The sequence below is a fragment of the Drosophila albomicans genome, chromosome 3, assembly GCF_009650485.2.
Source record: "Drosophila albomicans strain 15112-1751.03 chromosome 3, ASM965048v2, whole genome shotgun sequence".
In the NCBI taxonomy this organism is placed as follows: Eukaryota; Metazoa; Arthropoda; class Insecta; order Diptera; family Drosophilidae; genus Drosophila; species Drosophila albomicans.
The window spans coordinates 51,108,271-51,130,066 of NC_047629.2; the positions used below are offsets into that span (position 1 = coordinate 51,108,271).

Here is a 21,796-nt window from a genome sequence, read left to right on the forward strand (position 1 = left end):
GACATTTTCCAAATTGAGCAGCAGCGCCAGCAGATAGGGCAGAAATGGTTGCCTGGCGAATTGGATTTGCGAATGAGAGCGAAAAAAAAACAAAAAAACGAAACGAAACGAAAGAAAATTGAAGTAACCGTGTCTGGGCTTTATTAAATATTTCATATTCGAAAAGTAGTTGGGGAACGGCTGGCTGAACATTCAGCTCAACAACTTGGCTGGCATCCATCGCCCCCTTTGATCTCTCTCTCTCTCCACAAAACGAAACGTTTGTGGATATTCTCAATCATACTCAAAATGTGAAGGAACAACAATTTACGCTCAATGACACTCAACGGCGAGCTGTTGTCTCAGCTGCTGCCAACGTCTCAGTCAGCGTTTTGTTGAATGATGCAGCTGCCACCCAAAAGAGAGAAGAAAAGAGAGAGCAAAAGAGTGAGAGGGATAAAGAAAGAGGCAAGCAGGCAGGCAGATGTCCTACTGTGCTTTCAGACTAGGCGGTGTTGCTTTGTCGCTGCCATTGCTGCTGCTGCCACTTCGGCATTATCTGCCATCAATAAATTCCAAGTGAAGTGTGCACTTGTGTGGCAAGTGGTGCACAACGGAGCGTGGAGCACAGTCCGAGAGTCGCTCTCTGCCTCTATCTCTCTCTGGGGCACAGGAAGTTCAGGGGTATAAAGTGAGCAGCAGGAGCTGCTTGTGAAATTGTGTCGTTGTGTAGCTGTGGCCTTTAACCTTTCTTAGCAGCAACAAATGCATTGTAAGAGAGTCTGTGTGTGTGTCTCTGTGTGTGTGTGTGTGTTTATACAAGGCTATCATTTTGTGTTGCACACTTTGTGGCGTCGCCTGTGCAATGTTGCATGAAAAAGTGGCGTAAACTTTACACAACCTGCCCCAAATAAGCAGCCAACTGTGCCAAGCGTCGTGTGACTTGCGACATTTCCACGACATTTGAGTTTGCCTCCTTTGCCTCTTGCCTCTTGCCTCATCTCTCTTTTTGTGCGGCACTTGTTTCTTGTTGTTACGCTGCCTCACGCGATCCCATCTCATTTGAAGTCACAGTCCAGAATTGGAGTTGGAGTTGGAAGAGCCTTTGATTTAGGCAAATTGCCTGCTTGCTTTATGTGAATGTGAATGGATGTGTGTGTGTGTGTGTGCGTATATAATAAACTCTCTGAATGTGAACTAATGAGCGTTAACCCGAAAAGGAAAACATTGTGAATGCGATGGCAACTTCTTTCCAACAATGTCGCATGCACTTTTCAAAGCCAAACAACACTGTCAATTTACTGCGCAAACTGTGTAATTAGAAGTCCTTGCCTGTTGGTTGTTGGTGCCTGGCAGTTGTCATTTTTCAAGCCGCGTTCTCGCCATATGCAAATGCGACGATGACGAGCTTAATTAATTGACTCTGACTGCACTTTTTTTTTTTTTGTTCTTGTTTCGTTCCAAAACACTTGTACTGTTTATTTACTGATGGCAGGTCAAACACAGGCTGTCATTCAGCCTAATTAGCTTCGCCAACCGCCAACAGCGGACTGCCAGCCTGGCCATTAGTTTAAAGCCCCAGTTTGCACTATTGTACAGCGAAATATAGTACAAGTGCTTATTTGAATAATCATAAATTACCATGAAATATTACTCCATGGAGACACACACGCACCTGAACACTGCCTCCCCATTGGACACTGGCCACTGGCCACTGGCCACTAAACGCTGAACGCTGAATGTTGCGCGTTGCAGTAAAATGTGTCGCAAAAAAGAATTTATTGTTGCCATTATTTATCTGCAGATGAATGTTGCTAAAATTGTTCATCATTTCATATTTGCTGTAAAGTTACAAACGGCAATAATAAGCGCATTTTTGTTTTTTATTATATTCATTTGAGAGATTGCTGAAGTTTAAAGTAAAAGGGAATCTTCTAAAGAAAATCTATACTTTTCTTTATTTTAATGATATTCGTATTTTAATTTCTAATTTGCTACTCAAGAAATAATTTAAAATGTGGATCATTTAGGCATATATATGTTATGTAGTATTTTAAGCATTTTATATTTATGAAACAGCTGTGTTAAGGAAGAAAGGAAAGAAAGTCATTCAAACAGGATCAAACTTCCTTTATATTAAGGATATTTTGAACTCTGATTGGACATGAGTTGGTGGTCTACTATCTCATGTAAAACCGCAAAGGTGATGTGTTATTTAATAAATATCAACTATTAACCAACTTAAAGAAAGACTGCTAACGCTCTATATATTAACTGGTCCCTGTTTGTTGGCTGCTCATGCGGTAAGACTGAGCCAATAGTGATCAGGAAATGTAACGAGTCCGAAGTTAAGGAATCACTGAAGCATCTCCTGTATGTGTATGGCCACTGTTATCTCGACTTTGGCTGAAATACCTTGAATCGCTGTGTGTAATTATCTAATTGTCTAATCGATCTTCATGACGTTGCATGGCTACCAACAAGAATGTTGCTGGCTTTTGCCAGCACGAAGATTCCATAAATCAGTACAGCTATGGACCTCCACTGGTTATTGCTGCATCCCTCTTAGGGACAACGGGTTCTACCTAAGACTTGAAATCTAATTTCTTATTAAAGCTGCTTGCAAAAATGCTAATCATCTGGTGATACTCATATAAAGCGCACTTTTTTATATATATTATTTTTTGAATATGGTATTTAAAAAACAGTTTCTTTTCTTAATAGTGCATTGAAAAGATGTTGAAGATTTTGTTTGATATATATTCGTTTATATATATAGATTTACTATCTAAACCAATTCATAAAAAAACACTCATATTCGTTGTCAATAACAATCAATTTATTTTAAGCTTTCTAATTTAATGAAGGGCCTCTGGGGCAATGGGCAAATGAGCACCGGAAGGCTGGAAACCGTTCTTATCGGCAATGTAGTCGACGGTGTAGGTCAGGCCATCATCGGCAACGAAGCTGTAGCTACCCTTGACCGAATATTCACCCTTATCTTCTTCTTCACCTGGAAGCAGTTTACCGCTCGAGACATGGCGGGAGCCATCAGAGGTTAAGGTGCTACAACATAAAATAATCGTAAGGGAATGCTTGCAAATTCTTTTTGTATAGCTCACTTACTCGAAATTATATCCATCAGCAGTGACGACGCTGTCTTGTCTGTGAATTTCGACTGCGTCGGGTGCAGCCAGGACGAGGGCGAAGAGGGCAACGAAGACAATAAGGAACTTCATGTTTAGATAGAGTCTATTGCGTTTGAGATATCAAAGCTAACTATGCATTTTGAGTCTGACCATCTGCGTATTTATATCGTTGCGAAATCGATGCGACTATCGTTTATTTCGAACAACATTGGCAAAAGATTATGAAACTAGTTTAATGGCAAATATGATAGACAATAAAATATGACAAAGCAAACAAAAGAAAATACAAATCGCAGTAATTAACTTTGCAAATGCAAATGTCGGCGTCATCTTTAATCGAACAACGAGTTTGAATCTAGTTTTGTCTACATATTCTATATGATAACGTATTTCGATTTGTATGCACATTTAATTTGTATATTGATAAAAGTATAGTATTGATGATTCACTTTCGGCAAACTTTTTCCGTATAACAAAAATGTGTCTGAAATTTGTTGTTTGATAGTGTGATTTGAAATTAACTTTCGTTTTCATTATTTTTATATTCATATTGTTATCATTTTAAAAGAAATAAATCTTGTCTACACCGCATCTATTTGTTAGTTGGGTATTATAAGTTTCTGACAATCGAAAAAATGTTTAATTCTCCACATCAAATTTGGTGAAAGTTGTGGAAAATTAGAAACGCGAAAATATTGAAAAGCATTAGAAACATCATCCTAATTTGTTATGTTCTCTAAAGTTTTCTTTTTCGTCATTAGCGAATATGAATATTTAAGAGAGTGGTTCTTGGTTTTGAATACGTTTATTGTGTGGTCATCAAGAAAAAATAATTAACAGCATTGAATTTTGATTCCAGTTTTTTTCTAAGCTACATAGTTTTTGTCTATAAGACATTGGTGTAGCTTATGTTTTTTATACATTCGTCGCTCTGTACAAATTAAAGTCCTCCGATTGTTTATATTTAAATATTTGTTAACGAATATAGAAAAAACAATTTATTGCCACGATAGCAGATCTCGGTTTACACATCGATCGATTAATTACCAAGACGTTGAGAATTATAATGGGAATATTTTATTTAACTTTGGAATAATTTATTTACTTACTACGGTCTTAGTTACTTTGGCTGACAATCTGTTCTATTTTGTACTGTATGGTACATTTTGAATCTATTACTCATAAATAAATAAATAAATATACCAAATACACTCTTTGGTATATTTTAGTATTTTTGTGGTTTATAAATTTAATATACTTTAAAATGAATGTCTTACTATTTTGCGATTATTTACAACGGGTAGTCGAGCACACTCGACATATTGTGCATAAAGATAGATAGAGAAGAAATTAAAAAAAACCTGCATTATTGCAGTATTAAATTTTGCGCAAATTGCGGACTCATTTATCTTTTAGGTCAGCACAATCAACTATTCATTTCATACTTATTAGTTTTTTTTTGATGAATCAAATTTTTTCATGCCACTTATAGTTGAAACCTCTACTGTTGCTGCAATTGTCATATCATCGATATTCCTCTTGCCGTGTCAATTTATTTACAAATAAGTTTGATATATTATAAATATATAGATCAAGCTCTGATCTAACAATAATTTAGCAGCTCAGTAAGATGATTCGTCATACATTTCTAAACACCTAACTCTGCGAATTGATATTTTTGAATAACAGGTTGATGACTGTCTTCTTTGATAATGTTGTCTGTTAGTAAGAAAGACATCTGAGGAAGCAGAACTCGCTATCCAAGCCCAGAAAAGGGAACATATTGGGCTTCCAGTGTGATAAAAAGATTTATGCTGCAGGACACATAACGATCTCACATCGAACACCATTAAGGGAAAGCTCACTCAAAACTCAATCGAATCGATGTTGACAAGTCTTTTCGGTGACTGGTAAAAACAACAGATAATCCTTAGAATACAAGTACTGAGCTGCGTGGTAATCTTCTGACCAACGAAACTGTTTAAGGAACAGGCTTAAGATTTTGTCAACTACTTTTGACCTCTTTAGTGAGAATTGTCCAGGAATTGTCTGTGATTGAAGTGCACTTCAAAGAGTTCATAGAAAAATATCCTCTTTTTTTTAACAATAATCAATTTATTTTAAAACTGAAGTTTCTTAAGCTTCGGGGGCAACGGGCAGATGAGCACCCTGTGGTTGGTAACCGTCCTTACCGGCGGTGTAAGTGACGGTGTAAGTGACACCATCGTCGGCGACGAAGCTGTAGCTTCCGCGCACTGCAATACCCTCTTCCTCTGTACCTTCATTCTCAAGATGACCTTCGCTCTCCTCCTTGATGCCATTCGAGGTTTCGACACTATAATATCAAATACAGCATAAGGATCAGTGAATGTTTGGTAATAGGTTTTTATTGGTCACTTACCCGTATTTGAAGCTTACAGGTCCAACATCGGCATCCTGTCTCAGGACAACTGCATCTGCATCAGGATTAACTGGGCTAGCCACGGCCAGGGCGAAGAGAGCGACGAAGACGATGAGGAACTTCATGTTTGGTTTAAGGTTGTAGTGCGTTTGAGATATCAAAGGTGACTATACATTTTGAGGCAGATCGCCTCGATATTTATACTCAACTCGCGCATGTGTAATCTGCACTGACATCGCGAAACAAAAACTAGTTATTCGCATTGTCCGGGTTTGTATTAATGCCTATGCAAATACAGTCCAAATGCCTAATGAATACATTAATTTGTTTGCAAAAAACTAATGCGTGACACTCGGCTGCTTTGCATATTTTTTGTGGATGGATGGTTAATTAATTTGCAAAGTTCTATATTTAACGTGGGCATTTAATCATTGTTTGTTGTCAACCGAGATACAATCATGCTTCACTTTCCCTTTTCAAAGACACAGAAACCCAAATAAATGCTGAGATTACGGACAAGCACGTGGATCTCTTCCTTGCTTTTGCTTTTGTTTTATTTGTGGTGTTTTTTATTTTTTTTAATTATTATAATATTCGCAACCTCAAGGTTAGCATCACAATCTGGTTAACTGTAGTTTTGTTTTTTCTTATTTTTGGGTTTTGGCTAGTTAAGCCATCTCGCTCGCACACGCAGCGTCTTGGCCCAGCGATGGATGCGACCCAGACGAAGATATTACCGGTTATTCGTTGGCTCAGATACAACGTTTGACGTCATAATCATTGATGGGCTAGCCAAAAATTAGCACTTCAATGTTAATGGCAATGTCTTAAGTCGCAGCCAAAAGTCGAAGAAGAAAAAGACGAAAACGAAGAAGAAGAAGAAGTCGGTGTAGCTGTATCGACTGTCTTCCCTCCCTCTCACTTTTTGCACACCAACTGAAGATTGAATAGCCAAAATGCCAAATTAATTTGGTGTTTTATGACAATAATACCCCGGAACAATGGCCACAAATAAATGGGGTATTCTAATTTTGCATTTGGCTATTAATTTAATTTAACTACAGTTGTGTAATGTTATAGGGTATCTCTTTAATCCATACTCTCAATAGGTGAATTTCTTACATATTACACACATGAAATATTGTCGTAGGTTCGGGTTTTGTGTGCCACATTTGGAAAGTGTTTAAAATTAGACCAAGGTTCAGGAAGTGCACACACATATAAAATACATATTTATGAACTGGTTTATGCAGATAAATCGCATTATTTATATTAATTGATTGAGAAGTAGAATGAAATTCGATCAGGTTTCTTTTGCGGTGATTAACACAATGTTCAATAAATTAAACTGTTATGCAGCAGCAGAAGGCGGAACGTGCAGCAAACGTTTAATTAGACGAGTTATACTCGATATAGTTATATCGATATGATATATGTATGTAGATAGATCGCATTTAGATAGCTAATGATTGGTACTTACGCCGATTGGACTGTGGTGCTCCTCTTGGGGCCCTGCTCCTGTACAATTAGCGCCATATTGATGGCCAGCCATATTGTCAGCAGCGGTGTGCGGGTGCAGGGCGTCAATTTGATTAATTTGTCCATTGCTGAATCACTCATGGTGGTGCAGGTTGTTGTTGTTGCTGTTGTTGTTGCTGTGGTGCGTGGCGAATGTCAAAAGGTTGGAAGGTTGTTCTTAAGTAAGTTGCTAGTTGTTGTTGCTCTTATTGTTGTTGTGGTTGTTTAATCGTGGAGTGCGTCTGTTGCTTATTTAAAAATGTTTCTCGTTCATTTGTTTTTGTTTTTTGTTGTTTTGTGTGTTGCAATTATTTATGAATTACGTTTTTTGTTTTATTTGGCATTAAAATGATTTTAGATTTTTGTTTTTTTCGTTTAGCTTTTTTCTTGGTTGCGTATAAAGTAAGTAAGTTTTAGTTGATGTTTTTTTTGTTTTGTTTTTGGTTTCAGTTGCAAGTAGTTGAATTTTGTTGCATTAGTTGAGTTGCTTGTCCACTTTTCCTTTCTTCTTTGTGTCGCTCTAAATGGGGCATTCGCTCTAGTCTCTCAGTCAGTGAGTTAGTTGGTTGCTTTCTTTATTTATTTTTTATTTTTGTTTTTGGTTAATTTTATTTTATTTTTTTTTTGTTTAGGCAGCGAGGCTTTCAGTCAGTACATCAGTGCGTGCTTGTTGTGTGTGTGTGAGTCTGTGTGTGAATATGAGTCTGAGTGTGTATTATTATTGCTGAATTGCTCTTAAGCTTAAGTTGCTATCTCTTTCTCGTTTCTGACTTAGTTGATGCGTTGCCAGTGCGCTATCGTTTGACTGCGCGGCAAGGCAAAGCTTAACCAAAACAATGTCAGTGCGAGGAGCATCAGAAGTTGACACAACAGCACCGAGTCCGATATTGATTCCACCTCAATGGCACTGGGAATGGGCAGACTTGCATCTATCAATGCTGCTGATGATGACGAAGAGGTTGTTGATGATGATGAAGAAGATGTTGCTGCTGCTGCCGATGTCACAGCCGATCCTGCTGCCCGGGATGATGATGTTATTGCTCTATTGCGCGCTGTTGACCTCGGCCACATTAATCGCGCCAAGCTGCACGTCGCACGATGTTGTTGCTATTGCTGCTGCTGCTGCTGCTGATGTTGATGCTGATGTGTTACCGCGCTGCGTCTGTCATTAGATAACTTTGAGCCTCAGCTACGCTCTGACGTGACATCTGCCCCAAGTTTTCCTCTTTTCTTTGCCTTTACTCTTCTTTTTATTTGTTACTGTATTTACTTTTAATTACATTCCTGTCTGCGTCGTGAGGGCTTTTTGCAAATTCCCTGAAATTGAGCCTTTCGTTGTCTTGACGTCGTCCTTTTTGTGGTGGATTATGCGTTAATTACGCATCCTGTTTTATTATGTATTATGCTCGTCGCACACACATACACAGCCACACACCTCTTTTTCTATGCTCTTTTTTTTGCTGTTGCTGCTTGCTGCTTGCGCCACGTCGTTCATTAATAAATATTAATAAATCTCCGCATTGTTAATGTTCGTCCTTTGCCCCCTAGATCAATTGTGACTTGCGTTTCAGAGGGGTTTTCTTTTTTCGTTTTCTTTTTTTTATTACAAGTAATCGTCTTTAACTTTTCTCATCCAAATTGACGCTCCATCCCATATTTTTTTGTTGTCTCTTATTGTTATTGCTGCACTGAGCGTTTATTGTCCGTTGGCTCTAGCTTCCACTTGATGTTGTTGTTGATGTTGTTGTTATTGCTGCTGTAGGCGACGCTTCTCATTTTAATTGCTGAGTCTGAATGTTTTAGAGATGATAAAGTTCCTTTTTGTGGTGTTTTCTTTCCGAAATGATTTTAAAAATTTACAATTATGTTTTTTCTTCCTTTCCTTGTTTATTTTAGAGTTTATAGTTTACACTGAGAATGCGAAAAATGTGGAATTATCATTAAATTTTCTAATGGCCCAATATGTATTTTTAATTTAATTGCTTGTTTCACAGTTTTTTTTTATTAGTTTTATATTTATTTTTAAGTGTAATTATTATTATGTTTTTTTCACAGTTTTTGAAATATTTATATTATTATTATTATTAATTCAAATTTTTTTTTAAATTTTTGTTTTACAGTTTTCAAAGACTTATTTTAGAATTGTCATTAATTTTAATTTTTTTGTAATATGTATTTTTTATTGTTTCTTTCACAGTTTTGTAAATTTAAATTTTACTAAATATACACCAATTTTTTTTTATTATTTCCAATTTGTTTCATATTGCTTTAAATAATTGTGTTATATATAATATTTATTTATTATTTATTTAATTATGATTGCACGCATAAACACTCACACACATACACACACATGCATACACTTGCACTCACACACATATATTTTGTTTAGTTGGGCAAAGGCAAAGCGTCTTCCGTAGTTTTGCGTGCTGCTGTTTTCGTCCTTTATCTTTCACAGCTGCGCGTTTGAATAGCGTTTGCCCAGAGTCAGCAATTGGAGGCAGCCCGTTGACAGTTTGCTTTTGGGTTTTTCGCTTTGCTTGGAGAGCAGACGAGCCTGCAGAGCGAGCCAAAAATAGCTTCAGCTCGAAATTTTTTGAGAGCGCCTGTAAGTATGCTACAATTTCTGCAAAAGGCGCGTGCACTCTCTGTCTCTCTCTCGCTCTCGGGCTCTCTCGCATTGTTTGCCGTTCGTTTCTCGTTCGTTCGTTCGTTCTGCTTTGCAGCCGCAATTGCCTCGCGGGGCCTAGAGACCCACCTTTCTTCCCCACTCCCCCTTTCGGTTACTCCCTACGCTTGTCGCCATTTGGATTTGGCTTTTGCAGAAATGTCACTGGCAAACTGGCAACCCCGGCAGTTACACTCTGTTTAGCATAAACGCTTGCTACTTGGCTCCTGCCACCCATCTACTACACTTCTGTCTCTGTGTATGTATGTGTGTGAGTGTGTGCGTGTGAGTGTGTCAGGCCTTTGCTTTTGTATTGCTGTTTTGTTATTTTTTTTCTCTCTGTATTTTTTTTAGTTTTACGTGTATTTTTTAAGCGCATTTGATTTGTATGCCCTTTTCTGCATGCTTTGGCTCCTTCGGGCCCCTATTATCTTTTGCTTGCTAGCTCTTTCCCTCTCCCTCTCTCAATGTGTGTGATTTCTCGCTCTTTCGTATGCCACACATTCGCACGTATCTCGTTAATTGGTTTTGTGTGCGTGTATGCGTGTGTGTGTGTGTGGCTTTTGCTTTCAAAATTTACTTGTACTTCGCGCCGTTGCTTTGATTGCTTTTTGTGGCAAAGACGTAAAGGATTTCGAAATTTGTTGTTATGAAACGTGGCAGAGGAGGAGGAGGAGGAGGCGAAGGAGTAGGAGAAGGGGCAATGACAGCGTTGCCATGGCTGTTGCTGTTGTTCAACTTGTCAGAAGAAACGCGAGCTGAGCCGTCACAGGATAAGTGAATTACATAAACATATGTGCAACTCTCTCTCTTGCGTTTGTTGTTGTTGCTGTTGCTGTCTCTGTGTTTTCAATGATAAGGACTTTGGCATTAATTAAAATGGCAAATGTGTGTATATGTGTGTGTATTTATTATTGTCATTCTGCGTACAAGTTTTCCCCCACTCACAATTCACCATTCTGTTTTGGCTTTTGTGCAAGCGCCGAGAGTTATTAATGAGTTTTGCCTCGGAGCTGGTCCTTACATTTTTGATGACCTACAAAAAGGCTTAAATATGCAGACCCTAACTTGAACTTGCATATTTAATGCGCAACATGGAAAACTTGCAAATTACTTAATCAGATTTTGAAGGCAAGTTTTTAATGGAAAAGTATAAAATGTTGGCACAAAATCAACCAAGTAACATTGCTTGTCTTTCTCCCTTCCACGAGTTTGCAGTCTAATCCATTAACCTCTGAGTATCATTAAGACGAGAAGATTCTGCTTTTCTGCTTTTATATTTTATGGTGCATGTGAGATTTCGCAAAGCAATTGAAAGCATATGCGGGTCTCTGTCTCTCCCTCTTTCTCTCGCTCTCATCAGGCTAATCAACGAAGCCGGCCATCAATTTGCTTGCGAATAAAATAATATATAAAAGAAAAGTCAGTCGGAAGCAGCCGGAAGACGAGACCTGGAATTGGAGCAGCCACCAAGACTTGAGGCGGCAGACGGCTGCCAAAAAAAAAAAGAAGGGAACAAGAGACGCACGAAGACGCCGACGATATTGCTCCTCACTTATGCAGAGTGCGGTATATATGTATATTTATATCATCTATATATGCATATATGTACGTATGTATATACAAGCGAACGTTGCATCAGACTCCGCTTTGGGCTCAACTTTTATTTATTTAGGTTTATCGAGTCTTTTGGTTTGAGTGACCGAGTTTAGTTTCACATTCAAATTATATTTTTTGTTATTTGAATTTTTTGCAAATATTTTGTTTTTTTTTTCGTTTTCGTTTTCTTTTTCTTTTTCAATTTCAATATTTTAACACGGTAATGTCGTGAATTCCATTTACATGTACACATTCACACACTCACACACACGTACACGCGCGTATGTATGTGTATAAATATATATATATATACACATACACAGACGCACGTCGCGCTCTCTACACCAAGAAATATGCATAAAGTTGGCTTCGATTTTTGCAGCAACGCCTCTTTTCAAGCGAAACGGCAGATTTCATTGAAATGAAATGATTTCATTTGGCAGTTTTCTGTTTTCCGATTTCATTGCACAAATTTATTTTAGATAATTGATTGTTGTTTCCTTTTGTATTTTGTAGTTTTAGAATTTCAAAAGATTATACCAAAAATTGTATGTGGATAATGTATCTATGCCTCGCTTGAACTATTTTAATTTTTGCGCACAGCGTTGGCGACGACAACGTCTGAACTCAACTCGACACGGACACGGACTCGGACTTGGACTCGGGAGTCGACTCGCTCAACGCTCAGAACGCAGAACTCACAACGTCGAACGCATCGGGACATTCATCGTCGTCGGGCATTCGGCAATTTCCATCACTTCGTGTTAGACCGACTGGCACAGTGTGGCACACACAACACGAATCTGCAAACAAAAAAAAAAAAAAAAACAAAATTCTGGGCGCGACACACGACACACGAACTTGAAGCCGAACTCGAACTCGCCTCAACCGAATCGCAACCGAATGTGGCACGGAACGCTCCTTAACAAAAAAAAATGTGCAGAGCTACTACTTTACTTTACTCTGCTTCACTTTACTTTACTTTACTTTACTCTCTATATGTATTGTGTGTAGCTGTTGTAAGTCGCTGTTATTGTTGGCTTTAAGCGAACGCTGTTGTTGTTGTTACTGTTGTTGAGTTTCTGCGCTTTTTGTTCAACCGGGAACCGTTTTAGATCTGCCTCAGCAGCTGACTTTGCCTCCCTGTCTTTGCCACTTTGGCACTTCATGCTCTCAAGTCAAAATATATCAGCTAAATTGCAGAAAGAAAGACTTAAGAAAGAGGCAGTATTGAAGTCAAATAGTAAAGTAGTTTTTGCTATTTCAATTCGTTTATATTTAAAAAGTACAAAGTCACAGCTACAAATGCTTGCCACAAAGTATATACTTTACGTGTTCTGCATGTCGTATGCTTGATATTGAATTGCCATAAGTAACGGCTTAACAGAACACCCCAATTTAACTTTTATGACATTACAAAAATAACTATATTTTATATAAAAAAATGTTATTATGATAAATGTTCAATAAAACAATATATACAAATTTTTGGTGTTTGCACGAGTCAAAATATATCAGCTAAATTGTTCACAGAAACAGAAAAGAAAGAGGCAGTATTAAAGTAGAATAGTAAAATAATATTTGCTGTATCAATTCGTTGATAATTGTTATCGAAAAACCATAACATTTGGATAGAAATGTTATCCACAAAGTACTTAAATTATTTACTTATTCTGCATGACGTATGCTTGCTATTGTATTTCGTAAACTAACGGCTTAGCTTAACAACACAATTTAACAATGTATATCATTAAGAAATAACAAAATTAAATATAAAAGTTTGTTTTTTTTTTTATATATTTACTATCAGAACCATTACTTGTACAATAGTCTTCTATGCTCACAAATATATCAGCAAGATTTCAAATAGGAAGAGCTAAGATAGAGGCAGTAATGAAGCAAAATAATAAAACACTTTTTGTCTTTTAAAATACAAAACAAGAGCAACAAATGTATGTCACAAACTTCTTATAATATTGTCATGTTCTGCATAACGTATGCTTGATATCGTTGCGTTGATATTGATGCGTTAAGTACCGGGTTAACCAAACATCCCATTTTATTAACAAATATCTGTGTTATATATAAAAATTGATGGTTTTCATATATATTTATTTCAAATTGTATGACAAAACAATTTCTGCTATATTCACAAGTCAAAATAAATCGGCTAAATTGCATATGAAAGAGTGAATGGAAAGGCAGTGCTAAAGTGCATTTTAAAACATTTTCATTAATTTGACAGTGTTAATGTTGTCTGTCTTTATTTGTTTATTTTTATTTAGCTTACAATTTAAGGATCTTGAAGAGCGTTTTAATGTTCTAACAACATATTCAGCTGCAACAACAAAAACTAAACCACTTTAAAAATGCTTCCGCTAAAAAAAATTCATTAAAAAAAACGGGTTGATTACATTAAGGAATAAATAATTATATGTGCATAAATATTTGTTTTTGATATATTTTTTACTTGAGACCTTAGTATAAGAAATAAATATTTGTTTTATTTTTAATTTTGCAACTTTGTGTTAAGTTAAACCGGCAGCCAAAAGAGAAGCAGAGGAGACATCTGTAGTTGAACCGGTCAACTTTATGTTAACACCAACTGCAAACTCGATATATCTACTGCATTTTATTAACATACTATTCTAATATATGTCGCTAACATATATACATACATACATGCACAAGTTAAGCAGCTTTGCATTCAAAACTATAAGGTGACATGCATTAATTTTTTTAAGGCATGAATTAATTTGTGTATTCATTTACATATTCGCGAATTTTTTATTATACTCCCAATAAAACCAGTTTTCTAAATTTTTCGCCAATGATGTTGCGAATTATTTGCACACTGAAGTTGAGTATAAATATCGAGGCGATGTGCATCAAAATGTATAGTCACCTTTGATATCTCAAACGCACTACAATCTTAAACCAAACATGAAGTTCCTCATCGTCTTCGTCGCCCTCTTCGCCCTGGCCGTGGCCACGCCAATTAATCCTGATGCAGATGCAGTTGTTGTGAGACAGGATGCTGAAGTTTTACCTGAAAGCTTCAAATACGCGTAAGTGACCAATAAAAACCTATTACCAAACATTCGCTGATCCTTATGCTGTATTTGATATTATAGTGTCGAAACCTCGAATGGCATCAATGCAGAGAGCGAAGGTCATCTTGAGAACCAAGGCACAGAGGAAGAGGCTATTGTAGTGCGCGGAAGCTTCAGCTACCCTGCTCCCGATGGTGTCATTTACACCGTCACTTACACCGCCGATAAGGACGGTTTCCAGCCTTCGGGTGCTCATTTGCCCGTTGCCCCAGAAGCTTAAGAAACTTCAGGTTAAAAATAAATTGATAATTGTTTAAAAAAAATATTTTCTGTTTTCTTTTGTGTCTTCTTGTTTCTATTCCTGAATTACACGCTGAGTTTTGCTCGTGTTTAAATGAGTTCCTTGATGATATTAACATACTATCAGATCTTGTCTTAAGGTATGAAATGCGTGTCCATGTAAGGCAGATGCTTCCAGGACAACTATAAAACAAGTAAGAAAGCTACAGTCGAGTGTACTCGACTGTGAGATACCCGCTACCCATTTTGAATAAAAGAAATATATTGTGCGGAATTTTTCTCAAAATATACCGAATATACTGCAAAAATACTAAAATATACCAAATGATATATTTGGTATATCGAAATAGTACCACATTCAAAATATACCATAGACGGCACAATATACCACATTGTCGGCCAAAGCAACTAAGAGCCCTAGTAAGTAGGCGTTTTTGCCCATACAAAAGTATTTCTTTAATAACTTCGGGGCGGAAGTGGGCGTGGCAAAGAATTTGAAACAACCTTGATCTGCGTGCAAACATAACAAATGCCGTCGAAAAAAAATTATTGCTCTATCTCTTATAGTCTCTGAGATCCAGTGTTTCATACGGACAGACGGACAGACACACAGACACACAGACGAACAGACGGACATGGTTTTAGATGTCTCGGCTGTTGATGCTGATCAAGAATATATATACTTTATAGGGTCAAAGATGCCTCCTTCTACCTGTTACATACATTTCCTGCCGGCACAAAGTTATAATACCCTTCTACTCCATGGGTAGCGGGTATAAAAATGTAAGCCGGCATTTCGTCAACTGCAACTAAATCACTAAATGAATGTATCAATATCATAATCAGTTTAAGTTCAAGGCCAAAATTTTTTGTTTTTTGTTTCAGTATAAGAAAGGCTTTCATCGTTACCCATTACTAGAGACATTAGTAGAAGAAATAAAGATTTGTTTTATTTTTAATTTTGCAACTTTCTGTTAGGTTAAGCCGGCAGCCAATAGAGAGGCAGAGGAGACCTCTTTAGCAGTACCGGTCAACTTTATGTTAACACCGACTGCAAACTCGATATATCTACTGCATTTTATTAACATACTATTCTAATATATGTCGCTAACATATATACATACAAACATGCACAAGTTAAGCAGCTTTGCATTCAAAACTATAAGGTGACATGCATTAATTTTTTTTAAGGTATTAATTAATTTTTGTATTCATTTACATATTCGCGAATTTTTATACCCGCTCCCCATAGGGTAGAAGGAGGCATCTCCGACCCTATAAAGTATATATATTCTTGATCAGCATCAATAGCCGAGACGATCTAGCCATGTCCGTCTGTCTGTCTGTCCATCCGTTCATATGAACACTTAGATCTTAGAGACTATAAGAGATAGAGCTGTAATTTTTTTTCAACAGCGTTTGTTATGTGTATACAATAATAACAATAGTATTTATGATTCCTGAGATTTTAATTGCGATCAGATAAATTGTGGAAGTTATTAAATAAATAGTTTTGTATATCTGGCATATTGTGCCGTCTGTGGTATATTTCGAATTTGGTACTAAATCGATATAATAAATACACCATTTGGTACATTTTTAGTATTTTTGTAGTATTTTCGGTATATTTTGAAAATAATACCGAAATATTTTGCTTTTATTCAAAATGGGTAGCGGGTATCTCACAGTCGAGCACACTCGACTGTAGCTTTCTTACTTGTTTTTTATACTCCCAATAAAACCAGTTTCCTAAATTTTTCGCCAATGATGTTGCGAATTATTTGCACACTGAAGTTGAGTATAAATATCGAGGCGATGTGCATCAAAATGTATAGTCAACTTTGATATCTCAAACGCACTACAATCTTCAACCAAACATGAAGTTCCTCATCGTCTTCGTCGCCCTCTTCGCCCTGGCCGTGGCTAGCCCAGTTAATCCTGACGCAGAGGCATTTGTCATCAACCAGGAAGCTAATGTTGAACCCGATGGCTTCTCCGCTAAGTAAGTGACCTACAAAAACCAATTATCAAACATTCACTGATCCTTAAATTGCATTTGCTGTTGTAGTTTCGAAACCTCGAACGGCATCAAGGAGGAGAGCTCAGGTCGTCTTGAGAACCAAGGCTCAGAGAACGAGGCTCTTTCTGTGCGCGGAAGCTTCAGCTACCCTGCTCCCGATGGTCAAATTATCTCCCTCACCTACATCGCCGATGAGAACGGTTTCCAACCTTCGGGTGCTCATTTGCCCGTTGCTCCAGAGGCTTAAGAAACTTCAGGTTTAAAATAAATTGATTATTGTTAAAAAAAATATTTTCTGTTTTCTTTTGTGTCTTCTTGTTTCTACACTTGAATTACACGCTGAGTTTTGCTCGTGCTTAAATGGGTTCCTTGATGATGATAACATACTATCAGATCTTGTCTTAAGGTATGAAATGTGTGTCCATACAAGGCAGATGCTTTCAGGACAACTATCAAACAAAAGAATGTAAGCCGGCATTTCGTCAACTACAACTAAATCACAAAAGAATTGTATCAATATTATAATCCGATTAATAATAATTAATTTATTGATTATAGAAGTTAAGGTCAAAATCATGTTTTTTGTTTCAGTATAAAAAGGTTTTGTCAACCATCGCAGCAAAACAGTGCGGTATTAATTATAAAAGATACTAGATTATTAATAACGGTAAAATAAAAAAAAATATACCATGAACTATATTTTTCGCCATAAAAAAATTTCTTAAAAACTTCTACAATTTTTATAAAATCGCATTAAATTTTCAGGAATCATAAAGAAAATTATTGTGTTTACCAAATCGATTTGCGGATGCGGAAGTAGGCTTGGATCTTAATTCTGAACTTTTTTCTTTATCTCTTTAAATAAAAACAAATATGAGTTGCGTTATACTTTAACAACAAATAAGTTAAACATGGGGAACAAATATTAATCGAAACACATTAATTCAAATGCAAAATTGAATGCAATATATAAAAGACATGAAGAAGTCCTTTCGAATTCCATAAACACGTTATTAATACATGCATGCATTTATGCATATATACAACTAATAAAGAGAAGCAAATTAAATAACATTGTACTATAATTTTATAGACTCCACTATTAAATAAACAAATATATTTTATATTGAAAGTTGTCAAAGCTGTTTGAGCATGCAGCTAACCAAAGTTGAAATAGACGAGTTAAACAAAGCTTCGAAACTGGTTTAATTCAATGCTTTTAACTCATAGATAAGTGGCTGATAGTCATCACTCTATTGTGATAAACCATTAAACATAATGCAAAGCGAACCCCGGAATGCACAATACACGATCCAAATCGTGAATTTGATGTATGCAAATCGATTGTCTGCGATCGCAGAGCAAGTAATTTATGCAAATCTATTCAACGACATTTTTTGGTCAAATAAGTTAACTGATTTATTGCAATTGTATGCCAGTTGAGCTTTCTTTTGTTAGCTGGGTCACTTATGCGCACAAAGTTATTAATTACACGACGACCAAAAGTATTGTATGAGGTCGAAGGTAAAAAGGGGGCCTTGGGAATAGCATTCTGGAGAGAGGTTAGCCGATGGCTATTGCTGAATAAATCGTATCGTAAAAAGACAAATACTTTTGCAAAAGCCAAATATTGTGTTGTGGCAGCCAACACGTAGTATACGTATTTTTGGTACATGCTCGCTTGAATTGCGTATACGTCACAGTGTCCTGCGTTTAGCTACACAGACTGCGTTGCGATGCTTGTAATTTTATGTGTGTGTATCTGAATTGCGCAATATAGCATATTCATAAATGGCAAAAGCGATATAAACACAAAGAAGTTAAACAGGCAAAGGCAACGGAACAAGAGCAAGAGCGAGATAGAAAGAGAGAGAGGGAAAGCCAAAGCGAAAGCGAGAGCGAGCGAAAAGAGCTAAAAATAAAATGTAAATAAATAATTTGCACTGCGTCATGTCAGAAATTTTAAACACATAATTAACAGCTTATTTAACCCTGTTCTCTGCTGGGGCTGCTGCCACTGTCACTGCGCCAGATTATTCTGCATGGCTTGGCTCTGACAGCCAGCCACAGTGTTCGGTTTGGGGAGCAACTAGGCTGGGGCTATCGACGGAGAGGGAGAGTGGAGAGTGGAGGGGGGTCTCTGCGAATTCATAAAAAGTTGTCTATGCTTGGGGCGCTCGCAGTGACAATCGTGGCCTGCACCAAAACACAATGCTGGTGCCCAGAACTGCCAGAGAACTGTAGAACTCTCTGTCTATGTGTGTGTGTGGTTGTGTGAGTGTGTGTGTGTGCCACTGTGGGGCAGCAAGGGCAATGACGACAACGACAAGTTCGAAACAAAAGCGAAACAAAAACAGCAACAACAACAATAATAATAACAACAACAAGAGCAATATTCAGCAGTGGAGCAGTAAACGAATTGCCTTACCACACACACACACACACGTACACAAGCACACATACTAACACATATTTGTGCAGCATTTTTTAAACAGCGACAACAGCGAATTGCGATGGGATACTTCTGTCAGCCAAGTTTGAACAGTGGACGAACCTTTGACAGCAACAATGGCATTGAACTAACTCTACATTAATGCAATTTTTTTAAAACAATATTTATAATATACTTTCAGAAGTACAAAAACAGATTTTTCTACCAGCCAAATAGTTAACTAAATATTTTAATTTGCTCACATTTTTTACTTCTTTCACATTTTAATAAGAAAATGACAGCGACTCAAATTTTGACTACCAAGTATTATGCTAAATATTTAAATTTATTTTTTTTTAAATTAATTAAAGATAAAACACATTTTTTCGCTTATAATAATTATGCTTTATTTATTAAATTTAAAACAAAGATTCTATTGCAAAGACAAGTTTTAAACAAGCATTTAAATTAATGCAATTTTCTATACTTTTTATATTTTAATTTTCTAAAAACAACAATTCTATTTTTGTCAGCCAAGTATTCTAATTTGCTCACTTTGTTGTTTATAATTTTCTTTATGCATTCGCATTTTGACAATAAATGAACATCGACTCATTTCCTGTCTGTCAAGTTTTCAACTAAGTCGTTTTAAACAACAACGAAGCGCAACATTTTTTTGTCAGCAACTTAATATTTGTGTTTTTACAATTGCCTTAAATTTTACTATAATAATTAGCAGAGTTCAACATACTCTTTATTTTTGCATTGTATCAAAAATTTAATACATATTTACTTGGTTAATAAAAATTGAATTGTTAATCTTCTAAAATTGAAATAAAATGAAATGTTTACATTTATTATTTACATTTAAATTTCTTATATAGTTTTAAACTTGACTTTGATAAAGAAACTTTGTAATTTCCAATCAAAATCTTAAATTTAATACTTTACCTACTATAATTGAGTAGTTGTTTCAATTTAATAATGCATTTTTCCTTCCCCTAAAATGAATTGCATAAGAATCATTATATTATTTTATATTTTTGTAATTTTTTCATAGCTAAACTTTACTTTAATTATGTTAGAACTAAAGTAGTTTTTCTTTCCCATTCTAATAAGTTATAAAATAATATTAAATTTATACATATATTGTATTTTAATGAGGAATTAATATATTATTGTACTTACTGAGTAAATGAAGCATATAATTTTTATAATTTTTTTATAGCAAAAATTTTATTTTAGTTTTGTTAGAACTAAAGAACTGTTTCTTTTCTATTCTGTTAAGTTTTAACACAATATTAAATTTCTATTGTAAATTATAATTAAAAGTCTAAAATGTATAAATATCGCTTTGTTAATTTAAGTTGAATATACTTTGTTATATTATCTTATCTTTTTTCATAGTCATTCAAATGATTGCTTTGGAAACATTTTATATTATTTATATTCCCAAAGAGAACAAGTAACATATTTATTATTTTAGTTTGCTTCGTAAATATTTTAGACAATTTTCACTCTTTATTTATTGCCATTCATATGATCGTTCTGTTGTGTGCACAGTGTGCAGCATAATCAGTGAATGCTAGAGACACAGCTGGAGAGTGAAGAAGCATCGAGCGTATAGAACAAGTGGATGAGAGAGGAAGGAGTTTGTGTTGTATCTAAGCATACCTATATTTGCTACATGTGAGTGTGTGTGTGTGTGTGATACACTCAGTGGTGCTGTTGTGTTTTAATGTGTCATACACCCAACGCCACTCCCTGCTGTGTGGCCCAATAACAACAAACGCAACAATAACAACAACAATAACGTCATAATCACCGCCATCATCATCATCATCAGCAGCAGGAGAAGCGTTGCCATCAGGCACTCTTGATGGGTGGGCGTGGCGTGTGGACAAATGTGCATGTGCGATGCAAGTTTGTGAGTGCAAAAAAATAAAAAAGTAGAAAAGAAGAAAAACACACAGAGAATAACACAGAAAATGGAAAAAGAAATCAACGCAAAAAGGAAGAAAGCTGCAAATGTAGGCAACAACAACAAGCATTTCTTTTTTTTTGTTTGTTCGCCTTGCCAATGAAGCGAAAATGAAGAAAAGAGAGAGAAGTACAGTGAGACGGGGAGAGCGAGCGAGACAGAGATGCAAAGAAAAATAAACAAAGAAGCAGCAGAGCAAAAAAAAAAAAAAAGAAAAAAGAAAAACATAGAAACAGAAAATAATTTATTTCGGTTGACACATTTTGCTTTTGGTGCTGCTGCCCGCTGACCCGCTCAACGAGCAATTCAATGCTTCTGCTGCTGCTGCGAGACATAAACACAGCAACAATATCGTCGAGCAGGCGCAAGGATATACAGGATGAGCCAGTGAAGTGTGGAGAGGGAGGAGGAGGTCAAGCCAGCAGCCTAGCTTTAAACAAAAGAGCAGGAAGTGCAAATGCTTCTTTCACTTTTCTCATATTTCGTTGGGCAACGCTTTTTGTTTGCTTTGGCTATGGCGACGTTCTTTTGCCTGTTACTAAATTATTAGTGTGACCCAACACACACACACACAGACAACTTTTCGCTAGTTTTGCTCTCTGCCATTTTGAATTTTTAAAGCAGCAACGAAATGATGACAGTCTGAGTTTGAGGCGCGGTTTTTGTTGCTGTTGCTGTTGCTATTGCTGCTGCTATT

General features: G+C 36.3%; 5 protein-coding genes across 12 annotated transcripts in view; 2 read left to right on the plus strand and 3 right to left on the minus strand.

The window, feature by feature from the left end:
* LOC117567321 (gamma-aminobutyric acid receptor subunit beta) overlaps positions 1 to 11,972 on the minus strand; it is a 43,847-nt gene extending 31,875 nt beyond the window's left edge. For 7 of the 8 annotated variants that reach the window (XM_052005830.1, XM_034247226.2, XM_052005832.1 and 4 more), the window contains exons 1-2: positions 11,855 to 11,971; positions 7,010 to 8,958 (exon numbers count right to left, since the gene is read on the minus strand). In XM_052005830.1, the coding sequence (XP_051861790.1) occupies positions 7,010 to 7,149 (140 nt within the window). In that variant the 5' untranslated portion in view covers positions 7,150 to 8,958; positions 11,855 to 11,971. Of the gene's footprint in view, positions 1 to 7,009; positions 8,959 to 11,854 lie in introns of all 8 variants that reach the window. The other variant, XM_052005829.1, reaches the window with a different exon arrangement.
* On the minus strand, positions 2,805 to 3,270 carry LOC117567323 (larval cuticle protein 65Ag1-like). Its single transcript, XM_034247230.2, has 2 exons — positions 3,106 to 3,270; positions 2,805 to 3,045 (listed from the first exon to the last, which is right to left on the minus strand). The coding sequence occupies exons 1-2, from the start codon at positions 3,216 to 3,218 to the stop codon at positions 2,838 to 2,840; spliced, it is 321 nt and encodes a 106-aa protein (XP_034103121.1). The 5' UTR covers positions 3,219 to 3,270; the 3' UTR covers positions 2,805 to 2,837.
* LOC117567322 (larval cuticle protein 65Ag1-like) lies at positions 5,223 to 5,705 on the minus strand. The gene is made up of 2 exons (XM_034247229.2): positions 5,530 to 5,705; positions 5,223 to 5,463 (listed from the first exon to the last, which is right to left on the minus strand). The coding sequence occupies exons 1-2, from the start codon at positions 5,652 to 5,654 to the stop codon at positions 5,265 to 5,267; spliced, it is 324 nt and encodes a 107-aa protein (XP_034103120.1). The 5' UTR covers positions 5,655 to 5,705; the 3' UTR covers positions 5,223 to 5,264.
* A 2,230-nt stretch (positions 11,973 to 14,202) lies between the features above and the next one.
* On the plus strand, positions 14,203 to 14,647 carry LOC117569952 (cuticle protein CP14.6-like). The gene is made up of 2 exons (XM_034251314.2): positions 14,203 to 14,382; positions 14,449 to 14,647. The coding sequence occupies exons 1-2, from the start codon at positions 14,258 to 14,260 to the stop codon at positions 14,645 to 14,647; spliced, it is 324 nt and encodes a 107-aa protein (XP_034107205.1). The 5' UTR covers positions 14,203 to 14,257.
* Positions 14,648 to 16,544: 1,897 nt separating this feature from the next.
* Positions 16,545 to 16,938, plus strand: LOC117571893 (larval cuticle protein 65Ag1-like). The gene is made up of 2 exons (XM_034254358.2): positions 16,545 to 16,669; positions 16,736 to 16,938. The coding sequence occupies exons 1-2, from the start codon at positions 16,545 to 16,547 to the stop codon at positions 16,932 to 16,934; spliced, it is 324 nt and encodes a 107-aa protein (XP_034110249.1). The 3' UTR covers positions 16,935 to 16,938.
* Positions 16,939 to 21,796: the final 4,858 nt, after the last annotated feature.

What these genes read in the sequence shown, in the direction of transcription:
- LOC117567323 (XM_034247230.2), bottom strand. Translation starts at nt 3,218, where the DNA reads ATGAAGTTCCTTATTGTCTTCGTTGCCCTCTTCGCCCTCGTCCTGGCT. An exon ending in GCTGATGGATATAATTTCGA is followed by an intron (nt 3,046 to 3,105) that starts GTAAGTGAGCTA and finishes TTTATGTTGTAG; the next exon opens with CACCTTAACCTCTGATGGCT.
- LOC117567322 (XM_034247229.2), bottom strand. Translation starts at nt 5,654, where the DNA reads ATGAAGTTCCTCATCGTCTTCGTCGCTCTCTTCGCCCTGGCCGTGGCT. An exon ending in CCTGTAAGCTTCAAATACGG is followed by an intron (nt 5,464 to 5,529) that starts GTAAGTGACCAA and finishes TTGATATTATAG; the next exon opens with TGTCGAAACCTCGAATGGCA.
- LOC117569952 (XM_034251314.2), top strand. Translation starts at nt 14,258, where the DNA reads ATGAAGTTCCTCATCGTCTTCGTCGCCCTCTTCGCCCTGGCCGTGGCC. An exon ending in CCTGAAAGCTTCAAATACGC is followed by an intron (nt 14,383 to 14,448) that starts GTAAGTGACCAA and finishes TTGATATTATAG; the next exon opens with TGTCGAAACCTCGAATGGCA.
- LOC117571893 (XM_034254358.2), top strand. Translation starts at nt 16,545, where the DNA reads ATGAAGTTCCTCATCGTCTTCGTCGCCCTCTTCGCCCTGGCCGTGGCT. An exon ending in CCCGATGGCTTCTCCGCTAA is followed by an intron (nt 16,670 to 16,735) that starts GTAAGTGACCTA and finishes TTGCTGTTGTAG; the next exon opens with TTTCGAAACCTCGAACGGCA.